General features: G+C 35.7%; 1 protein-coding gene across 2 annotated transcripts in view; it reads right to left on the bottom strand.

The window, feature by feature from the left end:
- Positions 1-25,934, bottom strand: part of NSUN7 (NOP2/Sun RNA methyltransferase family member 7) — a 58,110-nt gene that overhangs the window by 10,222 nt on the left and 21,954 nt on the right. Inside the window, exons 5-10 of one of the 2 annotated variants that reach the window (XM_025887792.2) lie at positions 22,406-22,558; positions 21,875-22,058; positions 20,541-20,751; positions 15,035-15,178; positions 10,772-10,873; positions 7,148-7,265 (exon numbers count right to left, since the gene is read on the bottom strand). In XM_025887792.2, the coding sequence (XP_025743577.1) occupies positions 7,148-7,265; positions 10,772-10,873; positions 15,035-15,178; positions 20,541-20,751; positions 21,875-22,058; positions 22,406-22,558 (912 nt within the window). The remainder of the gene's footprint in view (positions 1-7,147; positions 7,266-10,771; positions 10,874-15,034; positions 15,179-20,540; positions 20,752-21,874; positions 22,059-22,405; positions 22,559-25,934) is intronic. The other variant, XM_073891561.1, reaches the window with a different exon arrangement.

The raw sequence follows: 25,934 nt of genomic DNA, 5'->3' as shown, positions 1-25,934 counted from the left end.
AAAGAAAGCCAGACGAGCAATACTTAGATCAGACAAAATAGACTTTAAAACAAAGACTGTAACCACTATTTAATAATAAAGGGGACAATTCAATAAGAGGTAACAATTGTAAATGTTTATGCACCCAACATGGGAGCACCCAAATATATAAAACAGTTAATAACAAACTTAAAGGAACTAATTCATAATAACACAATAATAGTAGGGACTTTAACACCCACTTACATCAATGGATAGATCATCTAAACAGAAAGTCAACAACGAAACGATGGCTTTGAATGACACACTGGACCAGGTGGATTAACAGAAATATGCAGAACAGTCCACTCTAAAACAACAGGATACACATTCTTTTCAAATGCACATGGAACATACTCCAGAATGGAGATCACATGTTAGGCCACAAAACAGGCATCAACAAATTCAAAGAGAATGAAATAATACTATGCATCTTTTCTCACCACAATGCTATGAAACTTCTTAGAAGTCAACCACAAGAAAAACTCTGGAAAGACCACAAATACATGGAGGTTAAATAACATGCTACTAAACAATGGATGGTTCATCTAAGAAATAAAAGAAAAAATTAAAAAGTACATGAAAAGAAATGAAAATGAAAACACAATGGTTTGAAACCTTCAGGACACAGCAAAAGCAGTTCTAAGAGGGATGTTAATAGCAATACAGGCCTACCTCAAGAGCAAGAAAAATCTCAAATAAACAACCTAACCTTACACCCAAAGGAGCTAGGAAAAGAATAACAAACAAAACCTAAAACTAACAGAAGGAAGGAAATAATAAAGATTAGAGCAGAAATAAATGTTTCTATAACACATATTTATTTAAGTTTCTATAACTTAAAAATACAATAGAACAGATCAATGAAACCAGGACCTGGAAACCTCTAGCCAGACTTACCAAGAAAAAAAGAGAAAGGATCCAGATAAGTAAAATCACAAATGAGAGAGGAGAGATAGTAACTAACACCACCAAAATACAAACACTTAGAATATTATGAAAAACTATATGCCAACAAATTGGACAACCTGGAAGAAATGGTTAAATTCCTAGAAACACATAAACTACCAAAACGGAAACATGAAAAAATAGAAAAATTGAACTGACCAATTGCCAGCAAAGAAACTGAATCAGTAATCAAAAAGCTCCCAACAAACAAAAGTCCAGGACCAGGTAGCTTCCCACGGGAATTCTACCAAATTTAAAGAAGAGTTAATACCTATTCTTCTTAAACTATTTCAAAAAATACAAGAGGAAGGAAAACTTCCAAACTCATTCTATAAGGCCAGCATTACCCTGATGCCAAAACCAGATAGAAAGATGTCACAAAAAAAGAGACCTAGAGGCTAGTATTGCTAAGGAGCATAAATGAAAAAATTCTCAACAAAATACTAGCAAATCAAATCCAATAATATATTCTAAAAATCATTCACCATGATCAAGTGGGATTTATTCCTGGGTTGTAAGAGTGGTTCAGTATTCCCAAATCAATCAGTGTGATACATCACATCAATAGGAGAAAGGATAAGAACCATATGATTATTTCAGTAGATGCAGAAAAAGCATTTGAGGGGTGCCTGGGTGGTTCAGTTGGTTTAAGTATATGACTCTTGATCTCAGTTCAGGTCTTGATCTCAGGCTTGTAAGTCCAGACCTCACACTGGGCTCCACACTGGGTGTGGAGTCTACTTTAAAAAAAAAAAAAAAGAAAAGAAAAAGCATTTGCCAAATACAACATTGGTTCATGATAAAAACCCTCAACAAAGTAGGTTTAGAAGGAACATACTTCAACATAATAAAGGCCATATATGAAAAACCCACAGCTAATATCATCCCCAGTGGGGAAAAACTGAGAACCTTTCTTTTCTCCTAAGGTTAGAAATGAGACAAGGATGTGCATTCTCACCACTTTTATTCAACATAGTACTGGAAGTCCTAGTCACAGCAATCAGACAACAACAACAACGTAAAAGGCATCCAAATCAGCAAGGAAGAAGTAAAATTTCAGTATTCACTGATGACATACTACTATATAGAGAAACCTGCAAGACTCCACCAAAAAACTGCTAGAACTGATACAGGAATTCAGTAAAGTCACAGGATACAAAATCAATATACAGAAATCTGTTACATTTCTATACACCAATAATGAAGCAGCAAAAAGAGAAATCAAGGAATTGATCCCATTTACAACTGCACCAAAAATAATAATGTGTAAGAATAAACCCAACCAAAGAGGTAAAAGACCTGTACTCTGAAAACTACAAAACACTGATAAAAGAAATTGAAGATGACACAAAGAAATGGAAAGATATACTGTGCTCATGGATTGGGAGAACAAATATTGTTAAAATGTCTATACTACCCAAAGCAATCCACACATTTAATGCAATCCCTATCAAAATTCCAAAAGCATTTTTCACAGAACAAGAACAAACAACCCTAAAATTTGTAAGGAACCACAAAAGCCCCCAAACAGCCACAGCAATCTTGAAAAAACAAACAGGGGCACCTGGGTGACTCAGCCATTAAGCGTCTACCTTCAGCTCAGGTCATGATCCTAGGGTCCTGGGATGGAGCCCCCGTCGGGCTCCCTGCTTCTCCCTCTCCCACTCCCCCTGCCTGTGTTCCCTCTCTCGCTGTGTCTCTCTCTGTCAAATAAATAAATAAAATCTTTAAGTAAAAAAAAAAAAAACAAAGCTGGAGGCATCACAATTCTGGACTTCAAGTTATAGTACAAAGCTGTGGTGATCAAAACAGTATGGTACGGCGCAAAAATAGACACACAGATCAACAGAACAGAATAGAAAATCCAGAAGTAAACCCACAATTATATGGACAATTTATCTTTGACAAAGCAGGAAAGAATATCCAATGGAAAAAAGTCTCTTCAACAAATGCTGTTGAGAAAACTGGGCAGCAACATACAAAAGAATGAAACTTTCTTATACCATACACAAAAATAAAATTCAAAATGGATTAAAGACCTGTGAGGCCTGAAACCATAAAAATCCTAGAAAAGAGCATAGGCATTAATTTCTCTGACATCAGATGTAGCAAGTTTTTTCTAGATAGATCCCCTAAATCAAGGGAAACAAAAGCAAAAATAAACTATTGGGACTACATAAAAAAAAAAAAAAACCCTTCTGCACGGCAAAGGAAACTATCAACAAAACTAAAAGGCAACCTGAGGAATGGGAGAAGATATCTGCAAATGACATATTCAGTAAAGGGTTAGTATCCAAGATTATATAAAGATAAAACTCAACACCCCAAATCCAAATAATCCAATTTAAAAATGGGCAGAAGACATGAACAGACATTTCTCCAAAGAAAGCATCCAGATGGCCAACAGACACATGAAAAGATGCTCACCATCACTCATCAACAGGGAGATACAAATCAAAACTACAATGAGATATCATCTCACAGTGGTCAAAATGGCTAAAAATCAACAACACAAGAAACAAGCAAGTGTTGGTGAGAATGTAGAGAAAAAGGAATCCTTATGCACTGTTGGAAGGGCAAACTGGTGCAGTCACTCTGAAGAACAGTATGGAGGTGCCTCAAAAAGTTAAAAATAGAACTTTCCTAGGATCCAGCAATTGCACTACTGGGTATTTACCCAAAGAATACAAAAACACTAATTCTAAGGGATACATGCACCCCTCTTTTTATAGTAGCACTATTTACAATAGCCAAGATATGGAAACAATCCAAGTGTCCATTGTTTGAGGAATAGATAGAGAAGCTGTGGCGCGCACGTGTGCGTGCGCGCACACACACACACACACACACACACACAAATATAATTCAGCCATAAAAAAAAGAATGAAATCTTGCCATTTACAACGACATGGATAGAGCTAGAGTATAATGCTAAGTGAAGTAAGTCAGAGAAAGACAAATACCATATGATTTTACTCATATGTGGAATTTAAGAAACAAAACAAACAAGCAAAGGGAAAAAGAGAGAGAGAGACAAGCCAAGAAACAGACTCTTAACTATAGAGAGCAAACTGGTGGTTACTAGAGGGGAGGTGGTGGGGGATGGGGGAAATAGGTGAAGGAGATTAAGAGTACACTTATCATGATGAGCGCTGAGTAATGGATAGAAGTGTTGAATCACTCTAGTGTACACCTGAAACTAATATAACACTGTATGTTTACTATACTGGAATTAAAAATTTTTAAATATTTAAAACATAAATAATCTAAAAAATATTTGTAATTCATATGAAAACAGCTAATATCCCTAATATATAATCACATATAAAAAGAAGAAAAAGATGAATAATGCCGTTGAAAAAGTGGTAAAGAACACAAGCAGACAACTTACAAATTAATAGCAATAACCATAACAATGAACATTTATAGAACATGTATGTGTCCGGTGATGTCCATGTATTAATATATTCAATCCCCACAAAGATACACTGAGGTCGATATATGGGAACCCATGTTACAGCCACTTCTCCTTCCTCTCCTTTCACAATACCTTTCTCCCACAACAAAAATAGGCACCTACCTCATCTTAGTGCACTGTCCTGGGATGTTAAAGTCTCTAGGATGCTAAACAAAAGGACAACTCAAGACTGTGGCTCTCCTCTCCCATGGCAAAACAGAGTTTAGGTAAGAAATCTTTAAGAGGGTGCCAAACTCTTAACAAAGCTCTGTTCGTGAACTAACTTCTTCCTTCCTTTTCCCCCCAACTTTGTCACTCCCTTCCTGCCCTCCCTCTCCTTCCCTCTCCTTCCTTATTTGTATCTTTGAATTATAATTTGAAGTAAATCACAGGGGCATATTAACATGTTTATTTGAATTAAAGAATAAAGTCAGACTTCTCCTGACAAGGTCAATCTGGTTTTAACAATGAGAACTAGTTTTGAAAAACAGGTAACAAATTCAACATTTTTCCATAAATTAAATAGATAAATGTGCAGATTCAAAGATTTAACAGAAATATATTTAAATCACGTGTAATATAATATTCCAGAAATAATCTGCAACTATTTAAACTTATGATGAAAAATATTAGATGTCAACTTTAAAATATAGAACAAGATGACAGTCATTTAAAAAAATGGTAGGGAATTGGGCGCCTGGGTGGCTCAGTCCATTAAGCATCTGCCTTTGGCTCAGGTCATGGTCTCAGAGTCCTGGAATCGAGTCCCACATCGGGCTCCCTGCTCAGTGGGGAATCTGCTTCTCCCTCTCCCTCTGTCTCTGCCTCTGCCCCTGACTCATGCTCTCTCGCACACACTCTCTTAAATAAATAAATAAATAATTTTTAAACGGTAGGGAGTATTTGAACAAAAATGTTTGAAGACTACTGCTCTGGAACCTCCAACATTACACTGCAAAAGTGAATAACTGCAGTCAGTAACTGCAAAATAACTGCAAAAGTGCCCAACCTTATTCATGGAGAAATGGAAATTTAGTCTACAACTAGATCTCATCTTCTCATCCCTCAGACTGGTAAAGATTTAAAAGTCTGATAAAACCTAGCATTGGTGAAACTGTGGGGAAATAGGTTAAAATAAGAGTGCAAATTTTGGTGAGTAATTTGACAAGACCAGTTACAACTTAAAATGTGTACAACCTTTGGTTCCTGAAAACCTGAAAGACTACACATCCAACTGTTAATGGTTAAATCTAAGGGGATGAAATTTGGGAAAATTCATTATTTTTAAAGTTGGTATTTCTGTAATGTTTGAAGTTTTTACAGTAGAGAACACAGAAGAAAAAGCATAAACCTAAGATAAGTATCATGATGGCTAAAGTCCAAAAATGAGCTACTTTTAGAATATTAGAAGGAAATTTAAACAACAGATAGGTGATTAGATTGGATGGCATATAATATTGCTTTCAAATGTAAATTCTACTACTTTGGGAGTTAAGAAATGATTCTTAGAAACCATGCATTGTACTTCCCTAAGCAATTCTTAAGTTCTTTCAACAGCATCCTTAGCAAGTAGTTAAACCTCTTGAATATATATACTCTCCAATTTTAGCCCAAATCCCACAGTATTCTGTCTTTATGTCTTTTAATATTACTTGTGTCTTTTATACCATATTATGGATTAATCATTCACGGTGGCTTACCTGAAATAAAATCTAATGAACTAAAATGTAGATGTTTCTCCATTTTTGCCATATTCTAATCTTAGAAAACATCCCTGACAGACAAATCAAATCATTCACATTGATCAATTTTGTTATATACCCACAATAATTCTCTTTGCCACTAGATGGTGATATAGCTAATGCTGTGTTGAGGAGTTCTCAGAACAGGAGGTTGGCCATTAGCCGCCAACAGGAGCTACTAAATAAGGAAGTAAAGTCAAGTAAGAAGGGAAATACAAGTGTAATTAACATAGCCACTTGTGAACAGCAAAGGAAAAAATATCAAGTTAAAAGGAGGGAGCAAACCATATGCATATTAAGAACCTTCTATAAGAATTATAGGTAAAGTTCAGAAGATGAAAAATAAGTAAAAAATAGAAGAGATGTTTAAAAATACCTATTGTACAGTCTTAAAGGACTAATTGGTGCCATGTATTTTTAGATCTACTCCTTATTTTGATGTCCACAGTTCAGATGGAATATTCTTGCTCTGCCCTCTACCCCTGCAGCATTTTACTGCAGCATTTTACCCAGAAGCTACTTGAATTATTTAGGCTATTTTTACCTCAGTGCTTGTGAGGGACAAAGGCTACAAGGGGCTAAGAAAGTGTTTTCAGATAATAAACATCCAATTAAATAATTTTCTCTCTCCTTCCTAAGGTTATTTTATATACTTATTTTTCTTGTATTGAGGCATAAATGTATATAAAACTCGGGATATAAAATTTAGACCCAATTTAACCAAAAACCAATCAACTCAAAGCCAAAATGCCTTTAGCTTTACTAACAACAACAAAAGAATTTTTAGGAGTACAAGAAAATGCTTATGCCAAGCCATTTGTAAAGGCTCTACAGAATCTACATTATAGTTGCAAGAAGTTAGGTTATTTGGTCATGTTAAAGTATAACAAAAAGGACATGGGATGTCTTTACATAACTTAGAAAATCACAATCATTCACTCTCAGAAATATTTAATTGAGTTTGAAATGATTCCTTCCTTACCTGTAAGGCTGTACTTTAATCCCAAGGTCTTGAAATTCCAGTGCTTTCTTAACAACAGCTTCGTTTTCTTCTGGATAAACTGAGCATGTGCAATAAACGACTGCTTGAGCTTTGGTAACTATAAGACAGTAATTAATAATAATAACCCCTTTAACAATTCTAAACAGATTTATGTTTCCAAACATCTATTTGATATTAATACCACATGGGATGTAAGGGGAATGATTTCCATAAATGCTTGCATGACTCCCCTTTAAAGCACGTGTTAATAATGTAAGTCTATGGCCAATAAGTTATGTAAGTCTAATTGGATTGTATGGAAATTGAAAATTCTTTTTTTTTCGAGTTTTTATTTAAATTCCAGTTAGTTAACATACAGTGTAATATTAGTTTCAGGTGTGGAATTTGGTGATTCACCACTTACATACAATACCCAGTGCTCATAACAACAAGTACTCTCCTTAATCCCCATCACCCATTTAACCCATTTCCCCACCTACCTCCCCTCCAGCAACCCTCAGTTTGTTTCCTATAGTTAAGAGTCTGCTTTCTGGTTTGACTCTCTCTCTTTTCCCCCGTGTTCCATCTGTTTTGTTTTTTTTTTTTTCTTAAATTCCACATATGAGTGAAATCATATGGTATTTGTCTTTCTCTGACTACATTTTTTTTATTTTTTATTTTTAGATTTTATTTATTTATTTGACAGAGAGACACACAGAGAGAGAGGGAACACAAGCAGGGGGAGTGGGAGAGGGAGAAGCAGGCTTCCCGCGGAGCAGGGAGCCCGATGCAGGGCTCGATCCCAGGATCCTGGGATCATGACCTGAGCTGAAGGCAGATGCTTAACGACTGAGCCACCCAGGCGCCCCTAACTGACTTCATTTAGGATAATACTCTCTAGCTTCATCCACATCATTGCAAATGGCAAGATTTCATTCCTTTTTATGGCTGAGTAATATTCCATTGAATATATATATATATATATATATACATATATATATATATATATACACCTTCTTCTCTATCCATTCATCAGTCGATGGACATTTGGGCTCTTTCCATAGTTTGGCTATTGTTGATAATGCTGCTATAAACATCGGGGTGCATGTATGCCTTCAAATCAGTATTTTTGTACCCTTTGCTGGATTATAGGGTAGTTCTATTTTTAACTTTTTGAGGAACCTCCATACTGTTTTTCACAGATGCTGCACCAGTTTGCATTCCCACCAACACTGTAAGTGGGCTCCCCTTTCTCCACATCCTTGCCAACACCTGTTGGCAGATCCCTTTTCTGCATCTATTGAGGGGATCATATAGTTCTTATCCTTTCTTTTATTAATGTGGTGTATCATGTTGATTGATTTGCCAATGTTGAACCACCCTTGCAACCCAGTAATAAATCTCACTTGATCGTGAGTAATTCTTCTAATGTATTGTTGGATTTGGTTTGCTAGTATTTTGTTGAGAATTTTTGCATCCATGTTCATCAGGGATATTGGCCTATAATTCTCTTTTTTAGTGGAGCCTTTGTCTGGTTTTGGAATCAAGGTAATATTGGCCTTGTAGAATGAGTTTGGAAGTTTTCCTTCCATTTCTATTTTTTGGAACAGTTAGAGAAGAATGGGTATTAACTCTTCTTTAAATGTTTGGTAGAATTCCCCTGGGAAGCCATCTGGCCCTGGGCTTTTGTTTGTTGGGAGAGTTTTGTTTTGTTTTGTTTTTTTAAGATTTTTTATTTATTTGAGAGAGAGAGAGAGAGACTATGTGTAGGGAGAGGGAGAGGGAGATAATCATTAAGCAGACTTTCCACTGAGCACAGAGCCTGATAAGGGCTCGATCCCAGGACCCTGAGATCATGACCTGAGTCAAAATCAAGAGTCGGATACTTAACCAATTAAACCCAGGCACCCCTGTTGGGAGATTTTTGATTACTGATTCAATTTCTTTGCTGGTTATCGGTCTCTTCAGGTTTTCTATTTCTTCCTGTTTCAGTTTTGGTAGTTTATATGTTTCTAGGAATTTATCCATTTCTTCTAGGTTGTCCCATTTGTTGGCATAGTGTTTTTTCATAATATTCCCTTATAATTGTATTTCTGTGGTGTTGGTTATTATTTCTCCTCTCTCTTTTGTGATTTTATTTATTTTGATCCTTTCTCCTTTCTTTTTGAAAAGTCTGAGTAGGGGTTTATCGATTTTATTAATGTTTTCAAAGAACCAGCTGCTGGTTTCATTGATCTGTTTGGAAACTGGAAGCTCAATCAATGTGACCAAGCCAGTTACAAACACAAACAAATAATATTGCACATTACCATGAGCTTGATACTTCAGGCATTCTCCCATGAGCCATAGCACATGACTAGTTTAAAGGACTCTAGAAATAGACTTAGATATGAATTCCATTTCTTTACTTAACTGCTGTATGAACCTGGGAAAATTATTTAAACTCTCAGATTCTTCTTCTGTAAATTGAGATACTACTACTACCTGCACTCACTCATTTATTCACACATATCAAGGACATTGTAGGCATCCAAGATACACAGACAAAAATCGCTGCCCCTGGGGAGCTTCTTTTCCACATTTTATTGACATGATAAGACACAAATAAATAGTTAAATCATATAGTATCTTTAGGAGGTGACAGTGCTATAGAGAAAAAGCAGGAATAGAGGGACAGTTTCAGGAGATGATATTGTAATTTTAAATAATCAGAGAAAGCATCAAAAAATTACTTACCAACCTTCTAATCTTCCAACCAACTTATTTCATAGATCATTCATACATATGTATTTAGGTTCAAATTAATGTTTAGTAGCATCAACTAAAAGGGCAGACCTGCTCTGTGCTTTCCATTTGCCTTATTTCTTTCTCATTTATGTTCTACCTTTATGTACTGAATTATCTATACCTGTATATTTACTTATCTTTGAGCCTTTGGAGATCAGGATTTATTCACACTCATATCCCTATCATCCAGCCTGACTCAGGGTATGCACTTGATAAACATGCACTGAATTAATAATAGTTTATGTCATTTCTCAGAGACTTCTCAATTTTCCATTTCCGTATCCATTTGAGAGCAATGCTCCTCAAAATCTAAATGGTACTCACATCTAAATGGAGTGATTGAAACAACAAAATGAATACCTAAAGAGCTTAGTTACTAAGAGTTCAAATCAAGAAATCTAGGCTTTATTTATAATTGCATTTCTCTATTCTCTATTTAGTACTAAGAGACATAAGAGTTTGATTAAAATTTGGATTGCAGAATAGTTATTATGGGCAGGCACAATGACAACAGAAAAATTACATCAAAAAAGAAGCCAAAGAAAGAAATAAAGAAAACCAAACGGTTCCATAATGTAATGTATCACTGTATGTAATTATTTCACTTCAGCATCAAGAAACTATTCATTATGCTTGCTAACCATGTTACAAATGATCACAGCATCTATTTTTAAAAGACAGACTGAATTGGTAAAAAGAAATATTTTGATATTGGAAGGCACTAATTTTGGAAAATTCACTTATGGTTCACATCTCATTGATTGTAATAGATAAATGAAGTTTTAATGTTTCTAAGAGTTACAACATATTTTAAGATTGCACTGATAATAAACTTACATTTCATTGCATGTGTTAGCTGTTCATATTGCTGTTGAGCAAGAATGTGAAGTTTATCTTCTGATGTGCCTCCTTGAGAGAAATCTTTAAGTAAACCTGTATCTAAAAGCAAATAAATCCTTTAAGATATATCACTATTGGGTGTTTTTCATATATTGCTGTAATCACATAGTTTAATTTTTTAATCATTTTTCCTATTAATGAGAGTTTTCATAGAAAAATATTTATTAAAACTACATAAATAGTATTATAAAATGCTGAGTAAAGATTAAAAAACTGAATAAAGGTAATTTTGTTTAGTTTTAATATTGTTTTTCTTTCTTCTCCAAGTTCTTATGAGATAGTCATCCTACTAGCCAACTAAGTCATTTAGGTACAGAGGAGAGAATGCTCTAAGTCTGGAGACTAATAGAGGAAAAGAAAGGAGAGATTTATTTCCAAGGCAGAAGCTGATGAGCTAGAGTCAGATCTGTGTAGGAAAGAACACAAAAGGACAGTTAAAAACATTAACTTACCAAAAGAAATTTTGGAAGGAAAAAATTAAGTAAATGTATGTCTTCATAGTTGTTTTTTTTTTTTTTAAAGATTTTATTTATTTGACAGAGAGACACAGGGAGAGAGGGAACACAAGCAGGGGGAGTGAGAGAGGGAGAAGCAGGCTTCCCACTGAGCAGGGAGCCCGATGCGGGGCTCGATCCCAGGACTCTGGGATCATGACCTGAGCCAAAGGCAGATGCTTAACGACTGAGCCACCCAGGTGCCCCTATGTCTTCATAGATTAAGAAACAAATCAAGAAACTCTTAAAGTAACAAACTAATTTTCTTGATATTAACTAAGAATATATTGAATACTACTTTCTATACCTTATTTTATCAACCCCCCCCTTTTAAAAAATATTTTTTACTTATTTATTTGAGAGAGAGAGAGAGAGTGGGGATGAGCACAAGCAGGGGTGGGGGGGGAGAGGGCAGGAGGGAGAGGGAGAAGCGGACTCCCGGCTGAGCAGGGAGCTCTACACGGGGCTTGATTCCAGGACCCTGGGATCATGACCCGAGCCAAAGGCAGCCGCTTAACGGACTGAGCCACCCAGGCGCCCCTATGACCCCCTTTATTATCCCTTTTAACATTAAGAAAACTGTTCAGGGGCGCCCGGGTGGCTCACTCGTTAAGCGCCTGCGTTCGGCTCAGGTCATGGTCCCAGGGTCCTGGGATCGAGCCCCGCATCGGGCTCCCTGCTCAGCAGAGAGCCTGCTTCTCCCTCTCCCACTCCCCCTGCTTGTGTTCCCTCTCTCGCTGTGTCTCTCTCTGTCAAATAAATAAATAAAATCTTTAAAAACAAAACAAAACTGTATCCACTTATCTAAGTCACATAGCTACTAGATGTAGAACCATGATTCTAGCTCAGAAATCTGACCAAGTCCAAACTCCTAACTTCTGTTTATTCTACCTCTCAGTAACTCCCTGGAGTATGAGAGCCAATTATTTATGCCATATATTGGCTGTTCTCCATTCCAGTAATATCACTAAAGGTTAATTAAACTCCATTTCCTCCCATTGGTTTTACACTTCACATTTTTCTATCTCTATTCACCACTTTTTAAAGGACCATTTACATATTATTATGTCAATTTACCTCTTTCACCCCATTTTAAAATAATTCCAAGTTATTAGCAAAGAACAATTTCATGTACTCCTCAATGGTTCTAATATTTTTCAATGTTAAAATGTTTTTCAAACGAATTCATGATTTCTCCTTTCCCCCTAATATCTAAGTCTTTTGGGTTCATCCTTACTAAGTTTATTACTAATATTTCTACCAGAGGCACTAGGTCAGCAGCTCCTTATTTGCTCTGGCTGTTACCTCCTCAGAGGAAACCCTCCTTTTTTTCCAGGTTTGCCAAAGACCGCTTCTTGGCTTATTCTGATGCCTCTTGATCAAAGTTTTCAGAATGCTTCTAATACCTAGGAAATATTTTACTTTCTCCCTTTTCATCACTTGTTCCCTTTGGGCTTCCCCAGGCCCCCTCACCCCCAGTCTCTAGTTTATTTTTACCTATGTTGGTTTTTCTCTGCGTTCCCACTTCAAGATGGCCCAGAATAAGGCCAGAGTCTCTCAGCTGGAAGCTCTAAATCTCTTGACTGCAATATTATAGCTGCTGCTATTTCTTCCCCCCTTTTCCCAGTGTCTACTAATTCTTATTTATTTCTCAGTTAGTGTAGGAAGTTTCTCAGCTCGCCATTCTCCCATCTGAGTTGGTTTTTCTTCTGTTTTACTGACACTGGGAAGAAATTTTCTATAACAAGTCAAAATTCCATGTGGAACAGTGTAAGCCCAGTTACACATTGTGTAGTATTGTGGAATGTGCTAACTCATCTGAATTTGAATCCCAACTTCTATTTACTAGCTACATGACCTTAGGCAACTTGTGAGATTTCTGAGTCTTGTTTTTTCCCCTCTATGAAATACAGTAATAAAAGAACACTATCCTCAAAAAGTGATGGTAAATATTCAGTGATAGTGCATGCGTACCACCTAGAATATTGACTGGCACATAGTTGTGTGCAATGAATATTAGTTTCTTTTCCTGCATTTCTTTTTCTCATTTTTGATTCTCTCATTGCTAGAAACAGAAAATAGGTACTCACTATATGCTGAATGTTGGTGAAATGTCTTCTTTATCTAATATTCCAGTTAATCTTATCTAACTAGGGCTTTCAATATGAACAGATTAGAGTAAGGATCCATTTCAGTTAATGCACAGCAATACACTCTGATTTAAAAAGTGGCTCACAGTGTCAACCTCAGAGTCAGAGCTGTTGTGTTTGAATCTGGGCTCTGACACTAGTCAAATGGCTCTGGGGAGCATCAACCTCACTGAGCCTCAGATTCTGTACTCATAAAATGTAGAAAATAAGAGTTCATCATCTGTGGTTTTGCTTTCTGCAGTTTCAGTTACTGAAAGTCAACCTCGGTCCAGGAAACAGATGATCCTTTTTCTGACGAATCCGCAGAAGGTCAATAGTAACCTAACGCTACGTCACAGTACTTACATCACTCACCTTGCTCCATCTCATCACACAGACATTTTGTCATCTCACATCATCACAAGAAGGGTGAGTACAGTACAATAAGATATTTTGAAAGAGAAACCACATTCACATAACTTTTATTTCATAATAGTTATAATTGCTCCATTTTATTATAGTTATTAATCTCTTACTGTGCCTGATTTATAAATTGAACTTTATCATAGGTGCACAGTTATGGGAAAAACATAGTATATGTAGGGTTCAGTATTACCCATGGTTTCAGGTATCCACTGGGGGTCTGGGCACGAATTTTCATAGATAACGGGAGACTACTGTAACTGATTCACTGAGTTCTTGTGAGGACTTGATAAAATAATCGAAGCAAAGTGCTTAGCTCACTGCCTTATATACAAGTGCTCAATAAATGGTAATGTTAAATAATATTTTATGATTTATTAAAGAAGCAAATAAAATATTCCTAGAATTAATATTTAATCTGAGGTATTCATATCAAAAAACACATATACTGGGGATTAAAGAAGTCTTGAGTTTGAAATACTGTGATGATTTAGTTAGGATCATTTTGGAACACGGTCTTAGAATCTAGCTGATCAATATTTGAATTCTAGCTCTGTTACTAACTAGAACCTGTGTGACCTTATAAAAATGAATTAATCTGAGTCTCAGTTTTTTCATCTATAAAATGCTGATAAATTTTAATGCCTATATCTTGAATTCTGGTATATACCAGAATAGCATACTGGTCAACATCTGTTCTGATGGCCTACATCATTCCAATTATTAAATATTTTTAATATTCCCCTACTGCATATCACAAAGGATTGCTATAAGGATTAAATGAGATAATGAATGTAAAGTACTTTATTTTTTTTTTAAGATTTTACTTTATTTGAGGAGAGAGAGAGTGCAAGCAGTGGGAGGAGCAGAGGGAGAGAGACAGGGAGAGCAGCAGACTAGCACAGAGCCCAATGTGGGGCTCAATCTCAGGACCCTGAGATCATGACCTGAGCCAAAATAAAAAATAAGCCGCTTAACCACCTGAGCCACTCAGGTGACCTGTAAAGTACTTTATATATTGTAAGTGCTCTATACTTGGTAGCTATTCATTAATCAGATATATTTGATATGTCATTTTAGTGATTTTAAATAATTTTATTTTTGAAATTATCAACAAGTTTCAATAATTTATAAATTAAAAAATTTTAAAGTACCTTCATGCTCATTTAGTATAAATTCTACTGGATTACTAACACCCAGTCCTGAACAGTGAGGTAGCAGCAGAATCACTTTAACTTTCTGTAATCTATGATCCTTTGGTTCAGTGTTAAGAAATGTCTCATGAAGTATTTGAATATCTTGGAGAAAAAACAGAAAAATTAATGCAAAAATATTAATTAAAAATCTTAATATAGTATGTAATTAGATCGATTTATCGTTGTTCATTTTTAAATCCTCAACATAACAAAGAGTCATCTTAACATAGTCAGAAAAGAGGGCTATTCTTCTCTGATAACTTCCTAAAGTTGATACATGAATTCTTTCTTTTTTTTAATTTTGAAATTTAAATACCTTCTATACAAAATATAATTTAATTTTTCATTGTGAACATCAGGTTCCTTGAAAACAGTGTGATGTAGTGGAGGGAAATGGTCTTTGGAGGCAGAAATACCCAAGTGTGCTCCCAAATGCACTGTTTACTAGCTGCATGACTTAAACTCTCTGAGCCTCCATTTCCTTACTCGTAAAATGGGATAATAATGCCTACTTTGTCTAATTGTGGTGAAGACTGAGATAAAGCAGTTTAGTATGGTGCCTAGTACATAGTAAATGCTCAGTATGGGTTATTTCCCTTTGCCATTTGTTATCCCCATTTCTATTTTATCTTCCCCAGAGAAAAATGGGTGTCAATAGCATTTATGAGGCAGTCCCTTAAGTCCCTTAAGGGCCTTGTAATTTAGTTTAAGAAAGTCTGCCCTCCCTTAGAGTGTAATGATCTGGGCCGCTATCTTCAGGCCACCCCTCCACTTCTGCAATGGCTCCCATGCCCCTCACCTGCTGAGGAGTCACCCCTGAAACTGCTCACCCACCCCCTTTCTCTTGTCTGATCACCTTGTTCGTCTCCCTATTCTGTCTGTTTTGAAATTGTTGTTGTTGTTTTTAATCAGTGGGCCTTTTCCTTTCTCCCCCCTCTATTTTTAACTTTCTATCAGAAAATTTCAAACATATACAAAAACAGTTGTAAAAATATAATGAATTCTCAAGTACCCACCATGGAGATTCAACAGTGAACCATTCCTGCCCACTTCTGCTTCATCTATATCTGTACCCATTTCCCCCCCACCCATATTACTTTGAATCTATAAATATTTCACCATATATCTCTAAAAGATAAGAACTCCTTTAAAAATATAACCACACAAATTAAAAAATAACTCCTTATTATCATTGAATAAAAAAAAATAATGGCATCCAATCATGGCTTAAATTTCCCAATAGTCTCACACATGTCAAAGACTTTTTACAGTTTGTTTGAATCTGGATTTTAATAAGATACATATGTTGCAATTAGTTGATAAGCCTTATTTTAAATTTCTTTTTGATAGGTTCCCTTTCCATTTTTTCTTACAATTTATTTCCTAATGAAACATGGTTATTTGTACTACTAAGAGGTTTCCACAGTCTGGATTTCACTAATTGCTTCCCTAGAGTGTACTTCACATGTTCTTGTCTTCTGTGCTTCCTCTAACTTAGTAGTTGGATCTGAGGAAGCTTAATTAGATTCAGGCTCTTTTTTTTTTTCTTTCTTTCTTTTTTTTGGGGTGGGGAGGATAGAGAGGGGAGCCAAACTACTTCACAAGTCACGTCATATTCATCCAGGAAGTTGCCTTTCTGCCTGTTGCAAAATAGTCACATTTTAATTCTGTCATTCCTGTTTCATTTATTAGTTGGAAGACTTCTAAAAGGAGAAACTTCCTTTCCTTTACTGCGTGGTTACCTACTAGTTCCTATTCTCCCTTGTTAAGTAGGTAAGTAAAAGTAGGTAAAAATTCAGATGGGTAATTGGAAGTAAAATGCTGGGTCACAGGGTATGTACATATTCAATTTTTAGTGATTAATGCTAGTTTTCTAGAGTGGTTGTACAAGTTTACAGTCCCACCAGCTGTGTTTGAGTATTCCCAAAGCTCTTTACCTTGCCAGCACCTGGTACTGCCAGTCTTTTTTTTTTTTTTAAAGTAGGTTCCATGCCCAGCGTGGAGCCCAACATGGGGCTTGAACTCACAACCCTGAGATCAAGACCTGCACTGAGATCAACCATCAGACGCTTAACCAACTGAGCCACCCAGGCGCCCCTGCCAATCATTCTGTGGATGTATGGTGATTTTAATTGCATTTCCCTGATGAGTAATGGGATTGACTACTTTTACCTAAGTTTTTTTTGGCATCTGGATATCCTCTTTTGTGAAAGGACTGGTCACGTCTCTTGCACATTTTCCAATTGGGTTGTCTGTCTACTTAGTGTCAATTTGTAAGAATTCTTTATGCACTGTGGATACAACTCTTCATCAGTTTAGATGCTCCCTGTCTGCAGTTTGCCTTAGCACTCTCTTAACGTACAGAAGTTTTAAATTTTTTAAAAATTTACTATAGTCCAATTTATCAATATTTTCTTTTATGGTTAGTGCTTTGTGTGTCCTATTTAAGAAATTCCAGTCATGGGACGCCTGGGTGGCTCAGTCAGTTGAGTGTTTGCCTTATGCTCAGGTCATGATCCCAGTGTCCTGGGATCGAGTCCCGCATCGGGCTCTCTGCTCAGCGGGGAGCCTGCTTCTGCCTGCTTCTCCCTCTGCTTGCCACTCCCCCTGCTTGTGCTCATGCTCTCTGTCAAATAAAAAATCTTAAAAAAAAAGAAAGAAATCCCAGTCATTAATAAATTCTAGGAGATTCTAGATTTGTGTTGATGGTGTGAAGTACAGATGGGTTTCACTTTTTCTAGCACCATTTACTGAAAAAAAAATCTCAGTACTCCGTAGTGTCATGTGGATTGAACTGAATCCATACAGATCAACTTGGAGAGAAAGGTCATCTAATGACATTGAGTTTGTCAGTTCATAAACATGATCTATTCTTCAATTTACTTAGGTCTTCTGTCTTTCAGTAATGGTTCATAGTATTATGAGGAGGTCTTACACATCTTTTATTAGATGTACTCCTAAATGTGTTATGGTTTTGGATACTACTGTAAAAGGTATCTGCTTCATTTTCAAACTTTTGATATTGGGGTATGCAGAAATTGGATTTGTATGCTGACCTTGTATCTAGCAACCTTGCAAAAATCATATGTGAAATCTATAGTTTAGTTATGTTTGGGATTATGTTATTAAGTACATCTTTCATAATGTTTCACTTTCCTGATGAACATGTTATACTTATATTTCTAGTAATGTTTCTTGACTTAAATCTACTTTGTCAATAGCTCTTTTGTTAGTATATATAATGTATATCTTTTTCCGTGCTTCTAAGTTTCTTTTATATCCTTCTATGTAAGGGGTCTCTCTTATAAACAGCATATAGTTGATCTTAAAAATCTAATATAGGTATTCTTTGTCTTTTATTTCAAGTATTAGTTATGCATACTTAATGTGTTTACATATATATCTTTAAAGTTTAATCTACCTATTTGCTTTCTGTCTTATGTTTTCTATGTTAATATGGTATTCCAACTCCATATTCCATTTTCCACCCCTCCCAGCTATTAGTTAAACATTCTTTTATTATTTGTTTATTCACTGGCCCAGATATAACACACACCTCTACTTAATAATTTACTACTTTTACCATTTCTTGGACAAAGCAAAGATGATAAAACACATTAATTCCATTTCCTTCTCTCTAAATTATGTACCACTGTTGTAATTTAATTATATATTACATATTTTAACCCCACATTAGTTTATAATCCCACAAGACATTAGATAATTATTTAGTTTACCTATGTACTTACCTTTTCCATTATTTTTCATTTATTCCAGCATCTACAACTTTCTGTATGAGATAATATTCCTTCTACTCCAAAAATAACCTTTAGTATATCCTCCATTGTGTCTGCTGGTGACAAACTCTCAGATTTCATTTGTCTAAGAATATCTGTATTTTATTTCAAAGGAAATTTCCGCTAAGTTTAGAAATCTACTTGGTAGTTTCTTTCTGCACTATGAAGATATTATTAGTTTTCTGGTTTCAGTTATTATCTGTTGAAAAGTTAGTTTTTAGTTTTATTGCTATTCCATTAAAGGTAATATATATTATCACCCAGTCTGCTTTGTCTTTGGTTTTCAGCAGTTATGGCACAATGTACCTAATATGTTTTCTATATATTTATTCTTACTGGAGTTCATAGAGCTTCTTGAATCTGTGGCTTTAATTTATTTCATCTATTTTGAAAAATTCCCAGCCTTAATTTCAAATATTGTTTCTTCTCAATTCTTTTTCTCCTCTCTTTCTGTATTTCCAATCACAGCATATGGAAGATCACTGGATCACTGAGTCTCATGTGTGTTTTATGATCTTTTCCATATTATTAATCCTTCTGTCTCCCTTGTTTCAGTCCGGATGTTCTCTTGTGGCTTTTCAGTTCACTTATTCTTTCCTTAGCTCTGTCTAACCTACTGTTAAATCTATCTATTTACTTAATTTCACATGTTGTATTTTTTAGTTCTAGAATTTTCTTTTGACTTAAAAAATATAGTTTCTAGTTCTCTGCTGAAATTCTACAACTTGGCTTTAGTCTCTTCAGCATACTAATTATAGTTATCTTAAAGTCCACATCTGATATCTCTAGTATCTGGACCATCTGTAGGTTTGCTCCTATTGTAGTGTTTTTCTCTTTATATCAGTCCTATCTTTTCTTCTTGTTTGCCTTGCTTTGTTTTGTTTTGTTTTGTTTTTAAGTGAGTGCCAGACATTGTATTTGAAAAATTTAGGAGATAATATGAGACCTAGGACGATGTAATTTTCTTCCAGAGAAAATTTACTTTTGCTTCCGATAGGCATCTAAATCTGGCACTAATAATCCCAGATCACCTTAATCCAATTGGGAATGAGATGACTGGAATTTGGGCTTCAATTAGTTAGACAACTGATAACTATCCAGCATATACTTCTTCTGTCTCCAAGTGAAATACCTAGGTATTTACCGGTCTGCCTCTACAGGTCAAGCTTTGAATTCTACTTTTTGTCTCCCTAACCCTGTGAACCTGTCAAAAGTTTTGCTTAGTTTTTCAGCCTTACTGAACCTATAATAAAATGTTATCTTTAGTCACAGCATGATCCAGTGAAAAATATTTTGAAAATAAAAAGCCTAAGGGATGTAGTTTCTAGTCCTAGATATTAACATTGTCAAGCACTCCTTTAGTTGTGTTATTTATTAAAGGATGATAACTTCTACTACCTACTTTAACTAATTATTGTTTGAACTTCAAATTATACAATAGCTAATGCTAAGCAATATACCAAAGTGCCAATATATTCATTAATTTAAACTAGTTATTTAATCAATATTAAAAAAATGAGAAGAGCCTGGTATAATATGAATTAGTGAAGATTTTAAGAGTATAGAGAGAGTTTTTATATTACAAAAAATAACAAATCCAAGCATTTTTTGACATTTCTAAATTTTGTAGAACATTAATCACCAAACCAAAAAATATTTATACATACTTTTACATCCCATTTTTGTAAAAAGGTTCTTCAGATCAGGATCCTTAGCTTGTGATTTTAATCCACACACAAATATTTTTGAGGTATTATTATTTGTTAAGACTGACATATGGGCAACTGTGTACCATGAACCTGTATTGACCATTAAGATATCATCATCCATATTTAATAAAGCCCTTACAGAATGGACAGCGAGACTTCGAGATTTGTCCTAGGAGATAATGATATGATTAGAATTTCAAACGGTTTGACTAGAAGCATGAACTGACTTCTTTTTGGTTAAGTAAAAAAAGAGTTCTTGGTAGAACTCCTGAGATACCTAATCCATTTGAGTTTAAAACATCTTAATATATGTTAGAAGACAAAATTAACAAAAATAACTGATAGAAACAGATTTAAAACAAAGACCTTAACTTTGTTTAGCCTAAATTATGAATCTTATCATTTAACTTTTCTATAGTGATAAGACAATGTCAAAATCCCCGAAATGTGATAAACAGATCAGTGATGTCTTACTACAGCACTCATCTTACCCCTTTATAAAAACTCACTCACCAGCTACTGCCCTTCTTTCTTCCCCATTACACTGTCGCTTAAATCACTGCTAATTCACAGATATTAAAAGATGGTTGACAAGCTTCTTAAAGGGGGCTAGACAGATGGGTTTCTGCAGTTGATCTCAGGGCTCAATAGGGTATCACTACAAGATAAGGCCAAGAGAGTCTACCCAAGAATATGAAGGAGTAAACCTTAGAAGATCCAGGTAAATCTGAGGCAATAATTGGAATCTAAGGACATAAAAATTAATATAACCTAATTTTTTGGACCGTTTATTTTTCATTCTATTGAAACCACATTATAGCTCACATTCTCTTCCTGCAGTGATAACCATTATACACCTCTTACAAATCAAGGCTGTAAGACCATATTAAGGAGGTAATGGGAAAGTATTACATATCGCATTTTCAAATTCAGGACAGTACTAGCATCTTCCCCAGAAGTAGAAAGTAGAAAAGGTACCATTGCACTTTTTTTGAATACTCCCTTGGAAGAGAAAAATACAGCCTTTCAGCTTCCAGCAGTATACGTATCCCCATCTATAGAGTCTAGGAAGGAGAACATGTTCTTTACAACTTCACATGGGACAAAGATGCTGAAGAACAATAGGAGCACTGATTGTAGGGGTATTAATTTTATTTAATAAAATAGTCGAAAATCAGGTTTTATAAATCTCCTTGATAATCTATATAAATATAATCAGTTTGTTAGGTTTTATTTTTAAGTGGATTCTTTAAGTAGGATTATTGAGAATCACAATGAAAGTAAATGTTTACCTGAAATATAAGTTTATATTCTTTGAAAAGATCTATATTTAGAAGATCATTTTTGAGATGAGATGGAAAAATTAAAACATCATAGCAATGTTGGTCCACAGCATAGACTTTATCATCAATATGCAATACAGATGTGACTTTATTATAGCCTTTTTTCTTCAAACTATAATAAACTTCTTCAGGGCTGTAAATATGCAATATTAGGTTGTAATTAAAAATATAATATATTGAAAATGCATTTAACACTAGCATCTCTTTCCTAAAATAAATATAAATATCACTGCATATATTGCATCTAATGGAACTTACAATTTTAGCCAACAAGTTAAAAGATAATTAAAGACAGAAAAGTTAACATATTTATGTAAATACCTTTGGTAATTTGGTGATAAGATCCTGAACTAAACTATGATTCCCCAATCACTCCCCTAGATGTGCCCCACCCACCCATTAAAAAGATATTTCTTATCACATTATTTTAAAAGGCTAGCAAATTGATATATGAATAATGAATTTGATTAAAACTCCTACCTGATTTTACAAGTATTTATCCAAGCATAAAGTGGCAAAGTGGAGGCCCTTAGTTCCTGGTTCCTAACTGTTTCTGGAAGAATGTGGTAAATTGAAAGGGCATCATGTTTGATTCGATATCTTGCCAATGCTGCAGCCAATTTTGTCTTAAAACTAGAGATAGAAAATCCATTCTTGATGACTACTGCATTGAAGACAAGACTATCAATTTTCCACTAGAAAAATTCACAAATTAGATTTAGAATTCTAACAAACATCTATAATTTTGCTTCAGATTTTCATAGTATAAAATATTTGAAAATAGAAATCCAATAATGCAGAGGAGCAATATGGCGGAGGAATAGGAGACCTAAATTTCGTCTGGTCCCAGGAATTCAGTTGGATAGGTATCAAACCATTCTAAACACCTAGGAATTCAACAGGAGACCAAAGAAAAGAATAGCAGCAACTCTCTGAACAGAAAAACAACCACTTTCTGGAAGGTAGGACATGCGGAGAAGTGAATCCAAGGTGATATTCAGGAAGATAAACGGTGGGAGAGGGGGCCTCGTCAGCTGCTACTGGCAAGTGATAGAGCAGCGGAGCACAAAATTGGGACTTTTAGAAGTCAGCTCCACTGAGGGACGTCACTCCAGTGGCTAAGTGGTGGGGGGTGGAACCCTCGCAGGGCTGTGTGGTCTCAGGACCCTCGGGGTCACAGAAAGAGCAGGGGTGCCTGAGTGTGGCAGAGCTCCCAGGTATCAGAGCAGGGAAGCCAGCTACAGAGACAGAGCTGAGGAGTGGGCTCTCAGCTCGGGGTTGCCATAAACTGTGATACGCAGCACGGTGGGGCCACTGCTCTTCCAGCAGGGACCCAACAAGCGCCAGATCTGGGGAGACTCCCTTTCCTCCCCCAGGAGGAGCAGTGTGGGAGTGCACCGCAGGGATCTGCTGGGTTTGGAGAGAAAAGTTGGAAAGAACTCAAATACATGGAGGCTAAAGAGCATCCTACTAAAGAATGAATGGGTCAACCAGGAAATTAAAGAAGAATTTTAAAAATTCATGGAAACAAATGAAAATGAAAACACAACTGTTCAAAATCTTTGGAATGCAGCAAAGGCGGTCCTAAGAGGAAAGTATATAGCAATACAAGCCTTTCTCAAGAAACAAGAAAGATCTCAAATACACAACCTAACCCTACACCTAAAGGAGCTGGAGAAAGAACAGTAAATAAAACCTAAACCCAACAGGAGAAGAGAAATAATAAAGATCAGAGCAGAAATCAATGAAATAGAAACCAAAAGAACAGAACAGATCAACGAAACTAGGAGCTGGTTCTTTGAAAGAATTAATAAGATTGATAAACCCCTGGCCAGACTTATCAAAAAGAAAAGAGAAATGACCCAAATAAATAAAATCATGAATGAAAGAGGAGAGATCACAACCAACATCAAAGAAATACAAACAATTATAAGAGCATATTATGAGCAACTATATGCCAGCAAATTAGATAATCTGGAAGAAATGGATGCATTCCTAAAGATGTATAAACTACCAAAACTGAACCAGGAAGAAACAGAAAGCCTGAACAGACCCATAACCACTAAGGAAATTGAAGCAGTAATCAAAAAAATCTCCCAACAAACAAGAGCCCAGGGCCAGATGGCTTCCCAGGGGAATTCTACCAAACATTTAAAGAAGAATTAATACCTATTCTTCTGAAACTGTTCCAAAAAATAGAAATGGAAGGAAAACTTCCAAACTCATTTTATGAGGCCAGCATTACCTTGATCCCAAAATCAGACAAAGACCCCATCAAAAAGGAGAATTACAGACCAATATCCCTGATGAACATGGATGCAAAAATTCTCACCAAAATACTAGCCAATAGGATCCAACAGTACATTAAAAGGATTATTCACCACAACCAAGTGGAATTTATTCCTGGGCTGCAAGGTTGGTTCAACATCACAAATCAATCAATGTGATACAGTACATTAATAAAAGAGAGAACAAGAACCATATGATCCTCTCAATAGATGCAGAAAAAGCATTTGACAAAGTACGGCATCCTTTCTTGATTAAAACTCTTCAGAGCGTAGGGATAGAGGGCACAAACCTCAATATCATAAAAGCCATCTATGAAAAACCCACAGCGAGTATCATTCTCAATGGGGAAAAACTGAGAGCTTTCCCACTAAGGTCAGGAACACGGCAGGGATGTCCACTATCACCACTGCTATTCAACATAGTATTAGAAGTTCTAGCCACAGCAATCAGACAACAGAAAGAAATAAAAGGCATCCAAATCGGCAAAAAAGAAGTCAAACTCTCACTCTTTGCAGATGATATGATACTTTATGTGGAAAACCCAAAAGACTCCACCCCAAAACTGCTAGAACTCATACAGGAATTCAGTAAAGTGGCAGGACATAAAATCAATGCAAGAAATCAGTTGCATTTCTATACACCAACAAGACAGAAGAAAGAGAAATTAAGGAGTCGATCCCATTTACAACTGCATCCAAAACCATAAGGTACCTAGGAATAAATCTAACCAAAGAGGCAAATTATCTGTACTCAGGAAACTATAAAATACTCATGAAAGAAATTGAGGAAGACACAAAGAAATGGAAAAACGTTCCATGCTCATGGATTGGAAGAACAAATATTGTGAAAATGTCTATGCTACCTAGAGCAATCTACACATTTAATGCAATCCCTATCAAAATACCATCAACTTTTTTCAAAGAAATGGAACAAATAATCCTCAAATTTGTATGGAACCAGAAGAGACCCCGAATAGCCAGAGGAATGTTGAAAAAGAAAAGCAAAACCGGTGGCATCACAATTCCGGACTTCCAGCTCTATTACAAAGCTGTCATCATCAAGACAGTATGGTACTGGCACAAAAACAGACATATAGATCAGTGGAACAGAATAGAAAACCCAGAAATGGACCCTCAACTCTATGGTCAACTAATCTTCGACAAAGCAGGAAAGAATGTCCAATGGAAAAAAGAAAGTCTCTTCAACAAATGGTGTTGGGAAAATTGGACAGCCACATGCAGAAGAATGAAACTGGACCATATCCTTACACCACACACAAAAATAGACTCAAAATGGATGAAAGACCTAAATGTGAGACAGGAGTCCATCAAAATCCTAGAGAACACAGGCAGCAACCTCTTTGACCTCAGCTGCAGAACTTCTTCCTAGAAACATCGCCAAAGGCAAGGGAAACAAGGGCAAAAATGAATTATTGGGACTTCATCAAGATAAAAAGCTTTTGCACAGCAAAGGAAACAGTCAACAAAACCAAAAGACAACTGACAGAATGGGAGAAGATATTTGCAAATGACATATCAGATAAAGGGCTAGTATCCAAAATCTATAAAGAACTTATCAAACTCAACACCCAAAGAACAAATAATCCAATCAAGAAATGGGCAGAAGACAGGAACAGACATTTTTCCAAAGAAGACATCCAAATGACCAACAGACACATGAAAAAGTGCTCAACATTGCTCAGCATCAGGGAAATCCAAAT

The sequence above is a fragment of the Callorhinus ursinus genome, unplaced genomic scaffold (assembly GCF_003265705.2).
Source record: "Callorhinus ursinus isolate GAN/ISIS: 27379988/994484 unplaced genomic scaffold, GSC_fseal_2.0 scaffold4, whole genome shotgun sequence".
NCBI classification, from domain to species: Eukaryota; Metazoa; Chordata; class Mammalia; order Carnivora; family Otariidae; genus Callorhinus; species Callorhinus ursinus.
Note: the sequence above shows the minus strand (reverse complement) of the source record. Positions and strands in the feature narration are given on the sequence as shown.